Below are 21,525 nucleotides of genomic sequence, written 5' to 3' on the forward strand. Positions count from 1 at the left end.
CTATGGACTATGTGTAAGCCTGTGAAGTATAACATGGCTTACGATGCAATTTATGATGGTACAATAAACTGCATTGGACTGTTTTAAGTGTAAGTGTTCCAGTGTGCATCAATATCGCAGCCAAGTGAGTGTTCCCCCACGCACTCAGTGAGCGCTACCTTACACCGGATACACAGCTTTACACTCTCAACTGGCCCTAGGGCAATAGAGCTACCGTAAATGAAAACATTCCAGAATTTTGTGGCTGAGGATTGTGACTTCCTACAGCTTGCGATTGGCTGCAGAAGTCACCTTGTTCATGTTGGCTCATCTGCTGCAGATAGAAGTACAGGTTGGTCAAGAGTCACGAAAAGTGAAACCAGGAGCATTGGGTACACGAAGAGAGAAAATGGCTTTATTCTATAATTTTAGAAGTTGATTCCATTAGGAGGCTCCTTGGCCAGTTCCATCATTCTCACTGGATTAAAAAGAGCAACATGTTGCTCTGTTTTTTTCTGTAAAATAACAGATACTAAGAGAAACAAAAATAACTTTTTATAGTCAATGAGCTCTTCTGGCACAATTTGCATCCGACAAAGTCTTTATGACTTACATTTCTGTATTCTTATAACCGTTCAGAAAAAGTGCAACACATAATGAAAGCTGTTTGAAAACAATGTGGCTGGATAACTCTTAAAATGTTATATCATATTCTGGGATGCTGACCCTTCCATATGAAGTGGGTAGCCAATGAGTAAAACTTTAAGTGTAAAATGTGAAAAGATTGCCTAAATGATATTGGAATAGTTTTCTCTAATATACAGTCGCAAAAAACTACAAAAAGACTAAGAAAGTCTGTATGTTTATCTGACAATGTCCATATAGTTTAATGATCAGTGAATAGTACCGTAATTGTTTGGTGTGTTCTATGAAACCACTGAAGACTTAAATAATCAATCACCTTTAACTAGAGTTTGTGGCTGCTATGAGCAGCTTTTGCCTTTCTGACGTGTCTTTGTAATAATGGCTTACATTAGAAAAAAAATCAGTTCACAAGTCTGTTGAAAAATATTCAGGATTGAGAGTCCTCAGTAGTTGATACCTTTTAATGGCTAACCGAAAAGATGGTAATACATTGCAAGCTTTCGAGACAATCGAAATGTATTACCATCTTTTCGGTTAGCCATTAAAAGGTATCAACTACTGAGGACTCTCAATCCTGAATATTTTTCTATCCACTGGCTAACACGGTACAAAGATATACATCTTTCCTGTATCAAGTCTGTTGAAAGATTTTTGAAAACTAATTAACAAATGTTTCTTGCTTCATAGATTCCTTCATGATCTCCTTCATGCTGGATAGAGGTATATGGAATATAGTCCATTTAAAACCTACATTATATTGTAAAAACGAACATGCTATTTATGAAAAGACAATCATCCAATAAACAGGATTGTAAAATAACACTGACCTTTGACAAATCCCTAAAGTTGCTTGGGAGAGTCAAATCCAGCTCTTCAGATTCATAATTTGTGATAACCCAAGGAAACACTGGATACTGATTCAAGTCATTGTAAGTTCGTCCTGTCAAAAACATAAAAAAAGCAATAAGACTCTTAAGATCTCAGTGATAAATCAGTAGTATAAATATTGACATCATATGGGCAGCACGGTGGCTCAGTGGTTAGCACTGCAGCCTTGCAGCGCTGGGGTCCTGGGTTCGAATCCCACCAAGGACAACATCTGCAAGGAGTTTGTATGTTCTCCCCGTGTTTGCGTGGGTTTCCTCCGGGTTATCTGGTTTCCTCCCACATTCTAAAGACATACTAATAGGGAATTTAGATTGTGAGCCCCATCGGGGACAGTGATGATAATGTGTGCAAAACTGTAAAGCGCTGCGGAATATGTTAGCGCTATATAAAAATAAAGATTATTATTATTATTATATGTGTATATTATTTTTAACAGATTTCTGTTGACATAAATGCAACAGAAGGATATATACCATAAACCATAACACAGATCTACATAAATTTATTCATATAGTCTCTACCAGAGGACTCGCGCATTGAAAATCTGTTGAGAAATATTCAAAAAGAGGTAAAATAAAGTAGACTGGAAACTATAGGACTGTAAGTTTACATTACTGTGAGCAAAATCTTGTTGTTTTTTTTTAATGAGATGCTACCTTGGAGTATCTGACAAATAATACCCTCATAATCTAGCATCAACATGGGTTCATGATAGATCAGTCGTGTTGGACTAATGTGTTCATCTTTTATGAGGTGCTAACCGCCAGACTGGACCAGGGTAAAAACCATGGATGGAACACACACCGCTTATATCACAATTAACGGTGCGGAACCACCAGGGTCAGAATTGGGCCCTCTTCTTTTTATGTATGAACCAGTGACTTTATAGAGGATATACCAAGTAAAATTTCAATATCTGCAGATAAAACAGAGGAGGATAATGTAATATTACAGAAAGATTAATGTAAGCTGGAGGTTTGGATGGAAAAATGGTTATTGAGGTTTAATTTACACATACAGTAAAGAAAGTAAGTATTTGATACACTGACAATTTTGCAAGTATTCCCACCTACAAAGAATGGAGAGGTCTGTTACGATTGTATGATTTTTAAATAATTAATCTGCATTTTATTGCATGAAATAAGTATTTGATCACCTACCAACTAGCAAGAATTCTGGCTCTCACAGACCTTTTATTTTTTATTTAAGAAGACCTCCTATTCTACACTCAATACCTGTATAAACCTGTTTGAACTTGTTACCTGTATAAAAAACACCTGGCCACACACAATCAATCACACTACAACCTCTCCACCATGACCAAGACAAAAGAGTTGTCTAAGGACACCCGGGAACAAATTGTAGACCTGCACAAGGCTAGGATGGGCTACAGGACAATAGGCAAGCAGCTTGGTGAGAAGGCAAAAACTGTTGGCACAATTATTACAAAATGCAAGAAACACAAGAGGACTGTCAATCTTCATCTGTCTGGGGCTCCATTCAGGATCTAGCCTCACGGGTTAAGGATGATTCTAAGTAAAGTCAGAAATCAGTCCAGAACTACACAAGAGGATCTGGTCAATGACCTGAGACCAGTCTCAAACATTACCATTAGTAACACACTATGCCATCATGGATTAAAATCCTGTATGGCATATAAGTTTCCCCTGCTCACACCAGCACATGTCCAGGCCCGTTTGAAGTACGCAAATGACCATCTGTATGATACAGAGGAGGCATGGGAGAAGGGCATGTGGTCAGATAAGGCCACAATATAACTTTTTGGTATCAATACCACTCGCCGTGTTTGGAGGAAGAATAATGAGTATAACCCCAAGAAAACATCATAGTTTGGGGGTGCTTTTCTGTAAAGGGGACAGGACATATTTAAGGGAGGATGGATGGGGTCATGTATCGTGAGATTTTGGCCAACAACCTCCTTCCCGCAGTAAAAGCATTGAAGATGCGTATTGGCTGGGTCTTCCAGCATGACAAAGACCCGAAACACACAGCCAGGGCAACTTAAGAGTAGCTTTGTAAGAAGCATTTTAAGGTCCTAGAGAGGCCTCCAGACCTGAACACAATAGAACATTTTTGGAGGGAGCTGAAACATAATGTTGCCCAGCGACAGCTCCAAAACCTGAAAGATCTGGAGAAGATCTATATGGAGAAGTGGGCCAAAATCCCTGCTGCAGTGTGTGCATAGTTGGTCAAGAACTACAAGAAACATCGGACCTCAATAAAAATTCCAGACGTCTAAATTTTTTGCACGGGGGAAAACTTGTAAAATAGTCAGTGTATCAAATACTTATTTTATCACTGTATGCAAGGTCAATTACTTGGGCAGAGGGAAAAAAATGTGTAATTAAGTACCAAATACTAAATCACTGGGTAAAAAGGTCCCTGAAAATAACTTGTATGGGTGAACAGCAAGCAACTTTAGTGACCAGTGCCAGGCAGCTGCTCTTAAGGCAAATAAAATCATGGGATGCATTGAGAGATATAAAGTTGTGCTCAAAAGTTTACATACCCCGGCAGAATTTTTGCTTTCTTAGCCTTTTTACAGAGAATATGAATGATAACACCAAAACTTTTTCTCCACTCATGGTTAGTGGTTGGGTGAAGCCAGGAAAATTGTTTGGGATGAAAAGAAAAACCCGCAAATAATATCAACTGAAACACTGCCGATACTGAAAACTAGCAGTGTGGCTGTTTCAAGATGCACAATAAGAAGGCACTTGAAGAAAAATGGGCTGCATGGTCAAGCTGCCAAAAGAAAGCCAAATGAGCCTGATCAAAAGTTCACATACCCCACTTCTTAATACCTTGTATTGTCCCCTCTAACATCAATTACAGCTTTAAGTCTTTCGTGGTAGTTGTGGATGAGGTTCTTTGTTTTCTCAGATGGTAAAGCAGCCAACTCTTTTAGGAAAAACGCCTCCAAGTACCTGTAAATTCCTGGGCTGTCTAGCATGAACTGCGCACTTGAGATCTCCCCAGAGTGGCTCAGTGTTATTGAGGTCAGGAGACCGAGATGGCCACTCCGGAACCTTCACTTTGTTTTGCTGTAGCAAATGACAGGTCCACTTGGCCTTGTATTTTGGATCGTTGTCACGTTGGAACGTCCAAGTACGTCCCATGTGCAGCTTCAGGGTTGATGATTGCAAATTTTCCTCCAGTATTTGTTGATAACATGCTGCATTCATTTTTCCTTCAACTTTGACCAAGTTTCCTGTGCCTTTGTAGCTCACACATCCCCAAAACATCAGCAATCCACTTCCGTGCTTTACAGCAGTAAATGGTGTTCCTTTCATCATAGACCCTGTTGATTTCTCTCCAAATGTTATCTTTATGGTTGCGGGCAAAGAGTTTAATTTTGCTCTCATCACTCCAAATTACCAAGTTTGAGGCTTGTCTCTGAGCTGTTTTGCATATTGTAGGTGAGATACATTGTGGCATTTACGCAGTTAAGGATTTCTTCTGGTGACTTGACCATGCAGCCCATTTTTTTTTTCAAGTGCCTCCTTATTGTGCATCTTGAAACGGCCACACTGCTAGTTTTCAGAGTCCAGTATTTCAGCTTATGTTATTTGTGGGTTTTTCTTTGCATCCCGAACAATTTTCCTGGCATTTGCAACAGGTCACAGATGAGGATGTTATGTTTAGTAGCCTATTCAAACCCATTTGTGTCAACGTCTGTGCATGTTATCAGGCCAAAATCACCAGGGTATGTAAACTTTTGATGAGGGTCATTTGGATGTTTTGGGTTGTCATTATGATTTAAAGAGAGAAAACACAGTAGTTTGACAATAAATGGCTTCACCCAACCACTAACTGAGTTGAGAAAAAGTTTTGGTGTTATCAATCATATTCCCTGAAAAAAGGCCAAGAAATCAAAATTCTGCAGGGGTATGTAAACTTTTGAGCACAAATGTAGATGCTCTAGTCAAGAACCAAGCTATGTGCCTATACAAGTTACCGGTGCAGCTACATTTACCAACACGGCTTATCAAACTTGGGGTAATTCAGTTTGAAAAAATTATGGTTTGGGATAATCAAATTACAATAAATCAAATATATGAGAGGATATTACAGATATTTTCCAAACGATGACAATGGGTTCATACTCTACGTCTAGAGGAAAGAAGGTTTAATCGACTAGAGAAGCAGATTCTTCACTGTAAGAGCAGTGAGATTATGGAACATTATGGATGCCTTTCTTCAAAAACATAATATTACAGGTGACAAACTAGATTCTGTGATGGGATGATGATCCAACAAACTAATCTAAGTGCAGTATGCGGCGTTGGGTCAGAATTTTTCCCCTAAATGGGGCAAGCAATTTCTTCTTTCAATCTTAAAACTATGCAATTACTTTTCTATACATATTGGTGTGGTTTATTAAAACTATCTAAGGGTATGTGCACAGAGTGAGTATTTATAGAAGCTTTACACCAAAAACCAGAGTGTTTGGCAGGAAAAATGCAACATAAAATATGATTTTTTTTAAGTGCGTTTGTCATGCATTTTAACCTGCGTTTCATCTTATTCATTTGATTGGGTGAAAAACGCTGAAAGAACACTGAAATGACACGTTGCAGATTTGATAAAAAAAAAACACTTTGAAAGTTTAAATACGGTGTGGCACAGCGACTGGTCATGTGATTGATGGGCGGTATGTATCGCAGAGGTGGGTGTCCCTGTGATGGAAGCCTGGGCGTATTTTGCTCAGCAGATCTACTGCTGAGGGTTTTGCTAAACATTGGGAGGCTTCCAGGTGACTTGGAGAGATGGGTGGATCCAGTCACCTACATACCCACCCAAGGGGTGTGTGTCTGAATACCCAAGATGTGGTTGTGTATGTGTATGTGGTTGTGTATGTTTAAGGACCTGTGGTGCTGTCATGATCACCTGTGCAGTGCATGTGAGGTTACCTCACCTGTGGGTGTGGTAAAGGCTACCTAATGGAGCCTGTGTGTTTGAACACATGGTGCAGTGCTGGCTAGGCTGAGCCAGAGGAAGGAGGCCTGTGAGACACCTCTGGAATGGACGGTCTGAAACCGTGAGTAATACTGACAGGGGTCAATGAGAGACGTTGTGGGATACATCTGAGGATAAGAGGTATCCGGGAACCTGCGTGGCTGACACCAACAGGTAACGGACAGGGATCCGTGTTGTGCTGACCGGGGTCAGAAAGACTGTGTTTAGGCTATAGAGCCTGCGTGCTGGATATGTCACAGCCTGAGGGAAGTCCTGTTTATGGACATTGTTATTTTGTTTTGCCGGATCTAAAGTCTGACTTACTCTGTGTTTGTGCTGCTGGGGATATGGAGCAATAAACCCAGGTGAACTTTTATGAAAAATTGAGTCCTCCTGTATGTTATATTGCTGCCAAGCAAGTACACCCCATCCCGCTAGTGATCGCTACGTCACAATGGAAAGAAAGAATTTTTAGAATGAGATATCAGAAATCTCATTCACTTTGCTGTTACTATAAAGTGCAAATTTTTTTACTCATATCAGATATTTTTTAAACTGCTCTGGTTGCTTGAACAGAGAATATATTTTCACTAATTTACCTGCTATTGTGTTCAAGAACATCAAGTATTCAAAGTTTGAGATTTCTCTGTGCTGCCAACGTTGAGTCATGTTCGATGCTTTAAATATCTGCCGAGGAGTAGCTAGGGAGATGCGCCTGTCAAGACAGAAAAGGAAGATAACTCCAGTATCAAATCAGGAAAAAAAAGCAAGAAAAAGACAAAATATTATTACATGCACAAAAAAAAGGTTTACGACATCACAGCAAAATAACAGCAAATACCAGAAAACTAAAAAGTTATATATCTGAGAAGTGTAAACCAAAGTGATCATGGAACAGAAACACTTGCTCTGAACTATATGTACTCGATGGCTGAAAGGTTAAGCAGAATTCTCAAATATCTCGGAGGACGTCTTTCTTATGAACTGTACCCGAATTTGAACCTGAACTCGAACTTCACAATGACCTGCACCCATATTATAAATTTCGAAGGTTTTTATACAAGATATGATACGAGTCATTTTAGTGCTGCTAATGTCTTTGTGACCAAAAGGAAGTAGGAGTCTAACATTAGTCCTGTTGTTCAGCATGAAAAATTTAAGTTTTTTTTGTTTTATTTTTAATGTAGTGATATAAAAATGCAAAAAAAAAGATGAACAGCCTACAATCCAGTCTCCCCCCCCCCCATATTTGAAATATAAAACTGGCTTCTGAATGCGGCCTTACACAATTGATTTAAGCATTTTGTGATGACACATTCCAATTAATGTTTACGTATAGAGATCAGATATATGCACGTTTATTAGAGAATATCTGAACTATTCGTTGGCTGAGCTAAGAAACTGTACTTTGTATTACTCTGATGAAACTTAATTTTTCCAGTATGCGCATGGAAAAGAAAATTTGTATATATTGAGGCTGTGAAAGACAACAGTGGTACATTTCTAGATGCATACATTAATTCTCTTTTATCATAAATCAGAAGTGTGCACTCAATGCAGCATTTTAATGGTTATTGCCTGTGCACTTTCCTTTATGGTTATTAATAATGAGTATATGCATTATGCATAGAATATCCTCATTTTACACAAAACAAAAGCATAACAATGTCTCAAATTTTATGTTCAAATTCTATGCACAATTTAATAAGTAATGAAACAGAAAATAAACAAACAATCTGTGTCAGATAAATAATGTTTTCAGGATGCACTCAGAAATAGAGCTCGTCCTGTAGAAGGTAAGCCCGCAAGGGCAGGTTCCTCGCCCCTCTGTATCAGTCTGTGATTGTTAGTTTACTGTAAGTGATATCTCTAATTAGTATGTAACCCCCTTCTCATGTACAGCACCATGGAATCAATGATGCTATATAAATAAATAATAATAAAGTATTAATGTGGAGTCTAATATATAACGTTTTCAACCGGAGACTTATAAACATAAATAAGCCAACAAAAAACAGGAGAAAAAAAAAGACCACACATAAAGATATCAAAACTTATCAAATTTATATATAGAGAAACCATACAATGTTTCAAAACAATGCTGAAAACAATTAAACATCTATCTATATGTGTGTGTGTGTGTGTGTGTGTGTATCAAGCCCCGCCCACTCCACATAGCCACAGGGAAAGAGCCCTTGACCCAGGGACACACCCTACAACAGTTGACGCACAGCTTGGTCTCACACACTTTGCACACAGCTGCCTGCAGGGACCCTCTGATCCCATGTATACGGGGTTACTATACTTCCCCCAGTGATGTGATACAAGACCCTGCTCTGTGACACGAGCTGACACTTCTACTCCAGCACCAGAACAGCTCTGCGTCTGACTCCTCCTCCCAAGCATGTGACTGGTCACATGGTCTTGACATCATCACAGGTCCTTTAGCTGCCAGGACTGAAGGGTAAATCAGACATGTGAGGGGGGAAAATGAAAGGCGTGATGGGAAAATTAGAGAAGTGAGGTGCTACTGCAGTATAAGGCTGTGTATAGAGAAGAGTGAGGTGCTGCAGGTGGAGGCTGTGTATAAGGCCACATTCACACGTTCAGTATTTGGTCAGTATTTTACCTTAGCATTTATAAGCCAAAACCATGAGTGGGAGAAAAATACTGAAGTGGTAGCATGTTTCTAATAAACTTTTCCTCTGATTGTAAGCTAAAACTTGGACTAAAACAAACACAGAGGCCAAAACACAAGGTGTGAACGAGGTCTAAAGGAGAAAAGTGTGGTGCTGCACAAGAGGTGGACTGTGTAATGAGTTGAAAATAAAACACTATCAACACTTGGGTAATCATTTAGTTAATTTGTGTTGCAAATCTGTAGTGTTGAATACACACTGCTCAAAAAACGGAACACTCAAATAACATATTCTGGATCTGAATGAATGAAATATAATCATTGAATACTTTGTTGTGCACAAAGTTGAATGTGCTGACAACAAAATCACACAAAAATCATCAATGGAAATCAAATTTATTAACCAATGGAGGCCTGGATTTAGAGTTACGCACAAAATTAAAGTGGAATGTAATGTCCTTAAAACAAGTCAAAATGAGGCTCAGTATTGTGCGTGCACTCCATGTGCCTGGATGACCTCCCTACTGTACAATGCCTGGGCATGCTCCTAATGAGGCAGTGGATGGTCTCCTGAGGGATCTCCTCCCAGACCTGGACTAAAGCATCCGCCAACTCCTGGACGGTCTGTGGTGCAACGTGACATTGGTGGATGGATCGAAGACATGATGTCCCAAATGTGCTCAAATCGGATTCAGGTCTGGGGAACGGGGAGGGCCATTCCATAGCTTCAATGCCTTCATCTTGCAGGAACTGCTGACACACTTCAGCCACATGAGGTCTGGCATTATCCTGCATTAGAAGGAACCCAGAGCCAACCGCACCAGCATATGGTCTCACAAGGGATCTGAGGATCTCATTTCGGTACCTAATGGCAGTCAGGCTACCTCCAGCGAGCACATGGAGAGCTGTGCCGCCCTCCAAAGAAATGCCACCCCACACCATTACTGACCCACTGTAAAACCGGTCATGCTGAAGGATGTTGCAGGCAGCAGATCGCTCTCCATGGCATCTCCAGACTCTGTCACATCTGTCACATTTCCTCAGTGTTAACCTGCTTTCATCTGTGAAGAGCACAGGGCACCAGTGGCGAATTTGCCAATCCTGGTGTTCTCTGGCAAATACCAAGCGTCTTGCACGATGTTCGGCTGTGAGCACAATCCCCATCTGTTGACGTCGGGGGCCCTCAGACCATCCTCATGGAGTCGGTTTCTAACCGTTGTGCAGACACATGCATATTTGTGGCCTGCTGGAGGTCAATTTGCAGGGCTCTGGCAGTGCTCCTCCTGTTCCTCCTTGCACAAAGGCTGAGGTAGCGGTCCTGCTGCTGGGTTGTTGCCCTCCTACGGCCCCCTCCACGTCTCCTGGTATACTGGCCTGTCTCCTGGTAGCGCCTCCAGCCTCTGGACACTACGCTGACAGATACAGCAAACCTTCTTGCCACATCTCACATTGATGTGCCATCCTGGATGAGCTGCACTACCTGAGCCACTTGTGTGAGTTGCAGAGTCCGTCTCATGCTACTACGAGTGTGACCAAAACATCAGCCAGAAAGCACTGGTACTGAGATGTGGTCTGTGGTCCCCACCTGCAGAACCACTCCTTTCTTGAGTATGTCTTGATAATTGCCAATAATTTACATGTTGTCTATTCCATTTGCACAACAATATGTTAAATTGATTGTCAATCAGTGTTGCTTCCTAAGTGGACAGTTTGATTTCACAGAAGTTTGATTTACTTGGAGTTATATTCTGTTGTTCAAGTGTTCCCTTTATTTTTTTGAGCAGTGGATGATGTGAAATGTTTTTATGTGCAATGTAATAATTATAATTTGTTTTAACTAACCACACTTAGTTACTTTACCCGGGCAACGCCGGGGTCTTCAGCTAGTTTGGCATAAAATCCAAATTCCTACTTGTTATGCGGCAATTCTCTCATCAGAATTAAAGCCAACCTCCTCTGTATGCTGAAGGACATTTGGCAGAACTCCACCTAGTCACCCTATTATATGTGCACATCACTCCCCACTTGCCAGTAATGCCTAATATACAAGTGTGGGTTCACCAAAGAGTACCTGGTTTGAGGAAGACCAAAATTCGTTCCAATTCCAACTCTGGGGAGACAATGAACCACCTTTTTCACTATAGACGGGTCTGGAAAGTTGAACATGACAGCCACTGTGCATAGAAGACAGGAACACAAAAAGTCATGCTAGGTTTTACTTTTGCGATTTATAAAGAAGTCTCTTCATCATAAATTTTGAATGCTTTATTAAGAAATATGATGTAAATAACAGACATACCTTGTACGCATATCTATATTTATATATCAAGCAATAGCAGACACAGCGATATTATGGTTTTAAAGTACGGTGATAAGTGGAGATATCTGGCAAAAGTATTCAAATATGCCACTCACAGATATACCCTCTTATTAACGAATGCTCATAGTATAAGCACATCATTGCTGGTTGTATATGTATATTACATAAATGCATATATGTGCATACTGACATTGGAAAACATCATGTAATGGGAATAACTACCTTTGCAATGTCCAGGAACCCACCACACCCGACGCGCTTTTCAAATTGAAATGCTATTTCTTAATGAAGCTACAGGAATTTACTACTGCTATTATGTACATGGTGTCTATGTAAGATTTGTATATATTTCTGTCTACGTACACTCATCAATAACCTGATCTGTGATTTTCCTTTTATATACATATAATTATTTTTATTCATGATTGTTAAAATAAAGTTGTTGTCTTTTACTTGGCTTATACATAAAGTTTCTTCTTTCGGTATATTTATATCATACATACTTTATGGCCTTATGAGTAGGATCAGATTTTTAGCTGCTTCCTTATTTTAAATGGAGTCATAAAACAAAGGTACCAAAAATGAGGTGAGCTACCCATCCTCCTATCAGATGATCCTGGGTCTAAAATTCCCTAAACAAGACAACCTGGGAAACATTGACCATAAAGCACTGGTTTTACTGCAGTCTAACAGGCCAATTTGTCAGCCACAGAGCTACTGTCCAGATACAAAAAGCAACATACAGTAGCCTTGTGTGCCTTTTGAAGGTTTACTTGAGTTGAAGAGCTCCTTTATGGTCACTGCAAGAGCTTTGTGAAGAAACAACATTTAAAAAGTATGTGTCAGTTGAAAAAAATCTATTGTTTAAATCAGCTTTTTGTGCTAAATGTATTTTACTTTTTATTTTAGATCATGAATTTTATTCAAATATAAATTTATGAAGTTTTTCAATTTTCACACTGGTCACTATGGCTTTTTAGGCTTATTCTTCCTGTCCTTTCTTGAGGAGTTTTCAGCAGGCTCCTTTTCAAAGGGAGCACTAAAATAACAGGTAATCCCACTAGACACAGGATTCACCCATCACAATAGGTGAGGTCACAGCTGACCCTGCTCCTTTCTACACAGTGACCTATGTTCATGATCATTAGATGCTTCAATACAAAATATAGCAACAAAGTCTTTTCATTACAATTGGAATACCTAAACATTAAGTTAAAGGGGTATTCCCATCTCTAAGATTCAATCCCAATATGCAGTAGGTATAATTATAATTTTAGCAAACATATCCAGTTAGAAACGTAGTATAGTTTTTTTTGATTCTCGATGTCTCTTTCCTCATGTGCAGGGCATTGCAGGACCTTAGGTATCCATGGTTACGACCTCTGATATAGTGACAGGTAGTTAGTGTTTGTAACCATAGATGCCATCACAGATGATCAACTTTCCGCCCTTCTCTCAAGATCAAATCTCACCACCTGTGCACTTGACCCGATCCTATCTCACTTCATCCCAAACCTCACCACAGTCTTCATCCCAACCCTAACCCATCTCTTCAACCTATCACTACCAACTGCTGATTTACCGTTATGCTTCAAACGTGTCTCAATCGCACCCATCCTCAAAAAGCCCTCTCTTGACTCATCCTCTGTATTTAGCTATTGCCCCATATCACTTCTCCCCTATGCCTCAAAATTACTGGAACAGCATGTCCATTTCAGACTGTCCTCCCACCTCTCTTCCTGCTCCCTCTTTGACCACTTACAATTTGGCTTCCCACTGCATCACTCCACTGAAACTGCCCTAACTAAAGTCACCAATGACCTACTAACCGCCAAGGCCAAGAGACAATACTCTGTCCTCCTCCTCCTGGACTAGTCATGTGCCTTTGACACAATGGACCACTCCCTATTACTAACAGACCCTCTCATCACTTGGCACCATACACTTGGCCTTATCTTGGATCTCGTCATACCTAGCAGACCGGACAGTCAGCGACTCCCACTTGCACACCACCTCCTCATCTCGCCCCCTATCTGTCGGAGTCCTGCAAGATTCAGTCCTCTTTTTCATTTACACCTTTGGTCTGGCACAGCTCATAGAATCTCACGGCTTGCAGTATCACCTCTATGCTGATGACACTCAGATCTACATCTCTGGACCAGAAATGACCTCCCTACTATCCAAAATCCTACAATGTCTGTCCACTATTTCATCCTCCTTCTCAGCTAGATTTCTAAAAACTTAACATGGAATAAACAGAATTCATCATCTTTCCCCCATCTCACTTGACTCCCTCAACAGACCTGTCCATTAAAGGGAACCTGTCACCCCCCAGGGCGTTTTTCAGTTAAAGAGCCACCTTCAGCAGCACTAAGGCTGCATTCTGTGAAGGTGTCTCTTCTTTTTCTGACCCCTAGTAACACTGAAATATCGATTTTTACAACTAGCTCCTCATACCTGCAATGTGTCCCATAGGTATGGTGTGTCCCCCTGTATCAACCGCCTACCATCCATCATGCCTGTCCTGTATCTCGGCACCGCCTACCATCCGTCCATCATGACGCCCCTGTGCGCCGCTGCATCCTTCTGTTTTGAATGCCGGCGCCTGCGCTGTGACAAGAGTTCTCGGGCACGTGCAGTGTGCGCTGCCCGAGAACCGACATCAGGCTATTGTGCCTGCGTGTTGCGGAGACCCCAGCCCCGCAGTGTGAATACATTATAACACACTGCAGGGCGGGATCTGGGGCCTCCACAACACACAGGCGCAATAACCTGATGTCAGTTCTCGGGCAGCACGCACTGCGCATGCCCGAGAACTCTTGTCCCAGCGCAGGCGCCAGCATTGAAAACAGGAGGATGCAGCGACGCACAGAGGCATCATGATGGATGGATGGTGGGCGGCGTCGAGCCACAGGACAGGCATGATGGACGGATGGTAGGCAGCTGATACAGGGGGACACACCGTACCTATGGGACACATTAAAGGTATGAGGAACTAGTTATAAAAGTTGATATTTCAGTGTTACTAGGGGTTAGAAAAAAAAAGCCACCTTTATAGAATGCAGCCTTAAGGGGGCTTTACACTAATGCTAAAGCGTCACCGATTTTGTGACGCAGAAGCGATATTGCTAGCGATATCGCTACATGTGATACTTACCTCCGACCGGCTCCCCCGCTGGTTATCGCTGATCGCGCGAGATCGTCCACGTCCATTTCTCGTCATCGGCTTCCTGCTGGCGCCGATGAGCGAGCTATGGACGCGGGCGGAAGACGGCGGTCATCACTTCGTCTGAAAGGTAAGTACGACCGCCGAGCATCGCTACATCGCTGGTGAGATCTGCCTGTGTGGCAGCTCACTAGCGACCATTTAGCGATGCACCAGCGATCCTGACCGGGTCGTATCGTGGTCGGGATCGCTGGTGCATCGCTAAATGTAAAGGGGCCTTTAGTGTTGCTGAAGGTGGCTCTTTAACTTAAAAACGCCCTGGGGGGGTGACAGGTTCCCTTTAACGTAAGTAGCTGTTAGCTGCTCACTCTCCCCAGGGTAATCCTTGACTCTGATCCTTCCTTCAAACCACATATCCAAGCCCTTTCCACTTTATTGCCAACTTCAACTCAAAAATATTTCCCAGATTCGAACATTCCTCAACCAAGAATCTGCAAAAACCCTAGTGCATGCCCTCATCATCTCCCGCCTTGACTACTGCAACCTCCTGCTCTGTGGCCTCCCCTCTAACACTCTCGCAACTCTCCAATCTATTGTAAACTCTGCTGCCAAACTAATCTACTTGTACCCCTGCTACTCCCCGGTGTCATGATCTCAGTGCGGGTGTGACTTGCACACGTGGGGTTAATGTCTGGAACCAGTGCTGATGACTGGCATTTCTGGGGTTAAAGGTTGTGATCCCGGTGCAGGTTTACCTGCAAACCTGGGGCTATGATTGTGGCCTCTCCCTGGTTCTGGGGGAGGCTTCTTATAGCCTCAGGACGCTCCCATCCCTGTCAGTTATACTTTCGCCCTTGGCATTGTGTGGTGACCCCTGAGTGTGTTAGTGCTGTGTTCTGGTTACTTGATTCTCTGTGTATGACTCGGTCTGTTCCCTGGATATCGCTTTGGATTCTGCCTGGTACCTCCTATGTCTGTTTGGTTTTGATCTCTGCTTGGCCCTGATTATCCGCTCTGTCTCCTCCCTGGTACTGTACTAATATCTTGTGTATGACCTTTTGCTTTGTCTGACCTCCCGTCTGTTTATCCCTCCTGTAGCTCGCTGGTCTGTACTGTGCATGATTTCTGCTTTGCCATAATCTGAGTTCTCTGGCTTCTCTGATGCTAAGCCCCGCCCCCTTGCAGTCACATGACCATAGGTCCTGTGCAAGCTTGCTCATTTTCAGTGTCCGCAGGTCCCGTGCCTCTTTACTTTCCAGCGCTGACTGGACCCTGACACTATTAGCTTGTAGCACGCTTTGTCATCTCTGCTGCCCTGCTCCCCAGGTAACTCTTAGCACTGCTCATGTACTCAGGACACGTGCACTGGCTCTATGAGCAAGTGTAGTGCGGTGTCTCTGACATTATAACTGACAGGGATGGGAGCGTCCTGAGGCTATAAGAAGCCTCCCCCAGAACCAGGGAGAGGCCACAATCATAGCCCCAGGTGTGCAGGAAAGCCTGCACCGGGATCACAACCTTTAACCCCAGAAATGCCAGTCATCAGCACTGGTTCCAGACATTAACCCCACATGTGCGAGTCAAACCCGCACTGAGATCATGACACCCGGCTTCTTCCCTCTGTTATTCCCTTCACTGTCTCCCCATTACCCACAGACTCCAGTTCAAAACCCTAACCATGGCATACAAAGCTAATCACAACCTGTCAGCTCCATAAATCTGTAACCTCGTCTCCTGGTGCTTACCAGCACACGACCTCCGATCCTCACAAGATCTCCTTCTCTACTCCCTCTTATCTCCTCTTCCCACAAACAGCATACAAGATTTCTCCCCCTACTCTATAACTCTCTACCCCAACATCAGACTCTCGTCTACCGTGGAAACCTTCAAAAGGAACGTGAAGACCTATCTTTTCCAACAAGCCTACAACCTGCAGTAACCACCAAACAGCTACACGACCAGTTCTACCCTAATCCACTGTATCTTCACCCATCCCTTGTAGATTGTGAGCCCTCGCGGGCAGGGTCCTCTTTCGTCCTATACCATTCGTGACTTGTATTAAGATTATTGTAATTGTTTTTTTTTATTATGTATACACCTTTTCACATGCAAAGCATCATGGAATAAATGGTGCTATAATAATAAATAATAATAATAGAAACCTAAAGTCATGCAATACCTGCACATGGGGAAAGTGACATAGCAAATCATAAAAACTATTTTCTATTTCTAATTGGAAGTATTTGCTAATATTATTACACCTACTACATATTGGGATAGGATCTTGGAGATGGAAATACCCCTTTAAGAGTCTAAAGAAGCCTCAACTGCAAGATTTACATTTTTGTGTTTTCAATAAAGACTCTAACATGGAAAAAAATATTGCCAAACATTTTTACAATAACCCAATTGACAAAATACGTTATTTTCTGATTAAACATTCCCTTTAACATCTTAGTTATTTCTGTTGGCGTTTTTCAAAACTGAAACTCTGTTAAATATGGTAATCGGCTAAAAAGAACGTTTTGTAAACTACCAGTTTATTGAAAGCCTGGATGATTAAGGAATGTGTAATATAAGAGTAATTTAGAAGTTAGGATTAGGAGCTAGGGTTACACACAACTAGCTCAAGGAGGAATGACAATTCTCTACAGTATCAAACATGGCTTGGAAAGCAAGATTGCCATGTCATTTGAAAACTATTAGTTCTGGTCACTATGATGTTGCCACTTCCACAATTTGTGAAAATGCCTGATTCACAAACTTCAGCTCTGGTCTGAACTTACACTTTACTCTGTATACTAAGGATGATAAGGATGAGATCCCAAGGAAACTCCATTTTAACAACCATTTTTAAACCCAACATACATCAGCAATCATTCAGACAGTGGGATCCAATCATAAATTTATACAGACTCAGTAATTGGCTTTGTAATATGTAAATTATTTGAGGTCGGTGATATATGCCACATTAGAATTCTGACACTGTGGAACTGATAAAATTGTGGCAGTACTAACTGCAAATATAAGTATATAATAAGTGAATGGCTGAAATCTTATATAAGGTGCATCATCTAATACTAGTTCATTGCTAGCTGGATTCCCATAAGTACTGTAGATAGGTCTGCATATAACATTGTATTTCCTTCTATCCAGATTCATCTACATGGAATCCCTATTTAAATAAAGCTATTTATGGGACAATTTTTTTTCCCACATTTGTGAATACTTAATGTCCATCCTCTGTTATACTTTTGTTTGTATGCATTGTGAACCAGATGTTTATAAGGGTGGAACATATTCTATATACATGAGATAGGAAATGATAATTCAATTTTAGTATGTAAATCCTGATTGTTTACAGAGACAAACTGTGTGATCAAATCTGCTTCCATGTGTTTAAGCTTCTACTTCATTAAATTAAATTATTGAACATTGTTAAATGTATGCAAAATGCTCTTCATGACAAAATAAACTAGTGTCTCCTTGTATAGTAACACATTTATAACCAGGATGTATACTAACCATTTTCTCTCTATTTATAAAAATGGTAATCAAGCTGAAGGACGAGATAGATATATTTATGAATGTGTGCATTTGTATATATAAACTGTATATAGTTGTGTGAAAAAGCGTTTGCCCCCTTCCTGATTTCCTATTCTTTTGCATGTTTGTCACACTTGAATGTTTAAGATCACCAGGCAAATTTAAATATTAGAGAAAAATAACACAAGTAAACAGAAAATGGGGTTTTTAAATGAAGGTCTTTTTATTAAGGCAAAAATCCAAACCTAAAGGGCCCTGTGTGAAAAAAAGTGATTGCCCCTAAACTTAATAACTGGTTGGGTCACCCTTAGTAGAAACAACTGCAATCAAGCATTTTCAATAAGTGACAATGAATCTTTTACAACGCTCTGGAGGAATTTTGGCCCACTCATTTTTGCAGAATTGCTGTAATCAGGCACATTGTACGGTATCAGCGCATGAACCGCCTTTTTTAAGGACAGCATCTCTATCGGATTAAGCTCAGGACTCTGACTAGGCCACTCCAAAGTCTTAATTTTGTTTTTCTTATTCCATTCAGAAGTGGACTTGCTGGTGCGCTTTGGATCATTGTCCTGCTGCATAATGCAAGGCCCTTCTGCTTAAGGTCACGAACAGGTGCCCGGACATTCTCCTTCAGGATTATTTGGTAGACAGCAGAATTCATGGTTCCATTTACCAAGGCAAGTCTTACAGGTGCTGTAGCAGCAAAACAGCCCCAGACTATCACACTAACACCACCATATTTTACTATTGGTATGATTTTCCTTTTCTGAAATGCTGTGTTAATTCTACGCCCAGATGTAATGGGCCATACACCTTCCAAAAAGTTCAACTAATGTTTCATCAGTCCACAGAGTATTATCCCAAAAGTCTTGGGGATCATCGATATTTTTTCTGGCAAAACTGAGACAAACCTTAATGTTCTTAGTGCTCAGCAGTGGTTTTTGTCTTGGAACACTGCCATGCAGGCCATTTTTGTCCAGTCTCTTTCTTATGGTTCAGTCATTAACAATGACCTTAACAAAGGCCTGCAGGTCTTTGGATGTGGTTGTGGGGCCGTTGCTGCGCTCTTGGGGTAATTTTAGTCGGTTGGACACTTATGGGAAGGTTCACCATTGTTCCATGTTTTAGCGATTTGTGGATAATGGCTCTTAAAGTTGTTAGCTGGACTCCCAAAGCTTTAGAAATGGCTTTATAACCTTTTCCAGACCGATTAAATTCAATTACTTTGCTTCACATTTGTTCTAGAATTTTGTTGGATTGTGGCATTATGTATAGCTTTTGACGGTCTTTTGTCTACTTAACTTTGTCAGGCAGGTCCTGTTTGCATTTTCTGTTTACTTGTGTTATCTTTGTCGAATATTTAAATCTGTTTGATGATCTTAAACATTTAAATGTGACAAACATGCAAAAGAATAGGAAAACAGGAAGGGAGCAAACACTTCTTCAAACTTTTTGGTGTGTATCTGTATATATGTATGTATTTGTGTGTATATACATAATAGATATACATATATTCACACAAATACATATATACATTTATATATGTATATACACACAAATACATACAGTGGGGGGAAAAAGCATTTAATCAGCCACCAATTGTGCAAATTCTCCCACTTAAAAAGAGGAGAGAGGCCTGTAATTGACATCATAGGTAGACTACAATGAGGTTGTGGACAGGTGTCTTTTATACTCATAACAAGTTCAAACAGGTGCTATTACTACAGGTAATGAGTGGAAGATAGAGGAGTCACAGGTCTGTGAGAGTCAGAAATCTGGCATATTTTTAGTTGACCAAATACTTATTTTCCATCATAACTTGGAAAATAAATTTTGCCAAATCAGACAAGGTGATTTTCTGGATTTATTTTCTCATTTTGACTCTCATAGTTGTGATCTACCTATGATGTCAATTACAGGCCTCTCATCTCTTTAAGTGGGAGAACTTGCACAATTGGTGGCTGACTAACTACTTTTTCCCCACTGTACATATATACAGAAACACACCAATTCTTCCCCTAAAAGGTAAAAACTTAGCTCTGGGGGGACATCATTCTTTGACTTATTTATATATTTATAAGAAAAAATAAAAGGTTATTTTCCCTAAATAAAAAAACAGATTAATCCAGTTATATATTTACCTCTGTTTGCCATGAATATTTCCATGGCTGTATTTTGCAGAAGATAGCGTCGTGAAAAGACAGCTCGAATCTCTGTGAAAAGCCATTTTCCATGAACTCCCTCTGTATAGCTGAGTATCTACAACAACAACAACAAAAATCAGTGTTAGTCTTAAAGAGGAAATCTCTATTTTTCCCCATAAATCAAATCAAATGTACACATGAAAATAAGAAGTTTTGTAACATATCTTATCAGAGAAGTCTGATTCTCTCTACTCCTGGACCAATCAAGTCTCAAATGAATCAAGATTTCTCCATTACAAAGATAAGAAAAAGCAGTTGGTGCTCATAAAAGACTATGGAGACTGTGTGAGAAGAGGGAGGAGCTAGAGACAGATCAACATTCTGCTGCAAATTCACTTTAAACGACATTTGCACTTCAAATCTGTTTAATAAAAAGATTTTTTTTTTGTACCTAAAAGTGATTTAACATAATATATTACAGACTACAAGTGAAACTAATTGTTTAACCCAAACAAGTCTCACCTGCATTGCGTTCTACATTTTCCAGATACAGGCCATTAACACACCTAACTTTTAAAATATTACAAAGTAAATCTCTACCGCCACCTCTAGGGGGAGCTTCCTACATACTGCTTATATAGTGAACTTGACAATTAAAGAGTACACTGTACATCCCAATAGTTGTGGATGTCTCCAGTGAAGTAGGTTATTGTAGCTCTGTATCTGTTCCTCCAGCCCCCTAAAAAATTATATTGTGACACTAATCAGCACAGAATGTTGGACTTAAAGGGGGCTTTCTGAGATCCAACATCTGTAGAATGGTCATTAATTTGAAATCAGTGGATGGGGACGCACAGTATACGCCAGCAGTGACCATGTAAGGAGCAGAACACAGCAGCCCGATTTTTTCTTATAGACCAACTGCCAAGTACTGCTCTTTATCCCCCATTCACTTGTCAGACCACCACCGATCCCATATTGTTGACCTATCCGGCTGGTAATGTTATCAATTGGAGAGGCACTGCACTAATTTTGTTCATCTATTTGGCAGGTAAGGCGTTCAAGCCATAAATACATACTGATTGTGAATATGAGAATAGCCTTCAATGCAAATATGTAAGAACATAATACAGTACAAGGGGCAGTAAATGGCAATTACAATATTACAACAAGACAAGTAGACAAAAAAACCTCACAAGTACTACAACACTGTGAC

General features: G+C 40.7%; 1 protein-coding gene across 2 annotated transcripts in view; it reads right to left on the bottom strand.

Annotated features, from left to right (window-relative positions):
* LRBA (LPS responsive beige-like anchor protein) overlaps positions 1 to 21,525 on the bottom strand; it is a 920,035-nt gene that overhangs the window by 262,747 nt on the left and 635,763 nt on the right. For both annotated transcript variants that reach the window (XM_073576254.1, XM_073576253.1), the window contains exons 40-43: positions 20,307 to 20,424; positions 11,202 to 11,304; positions 7,092 to 7,207; positions 1,452 to 1,564 (exon numbers count right to left, since the gene is read on the bottom strand). In XM_073576254.1, coding sequence (XP_073432355.1) covers positions 1,452 to 1,564; positions 7,092 to 7,207; positions 11,202 to 11,304; positions 20,307 to 20,424 — 450 coding nt within the window. The remainder of the gene's footprint in view (positions 1 to 1,451; positions 1,565 to 7,091; positions 7,208 to 11,201; positions 11,305 to 20,306; positions 20,425 to 21,525) is intronic.

Source organism: Dendrobates tinctorius, unplaced genomic scaffold, assembly GCF_039654945.1.
Source record: "Dendrobates tinctorius isolate UK_male_01 unplaced genomic scaffold, ASM3965494v1 ptg000008l, whole genome shotgun sequence".
Taxonomy (NCBI): domain Eukaryota; kingdom Metazoa; phylum Chordata; class Amphibia; order Anura; family Dendrobatidae; genus Dendrobates; species Dendrobates tinctorius.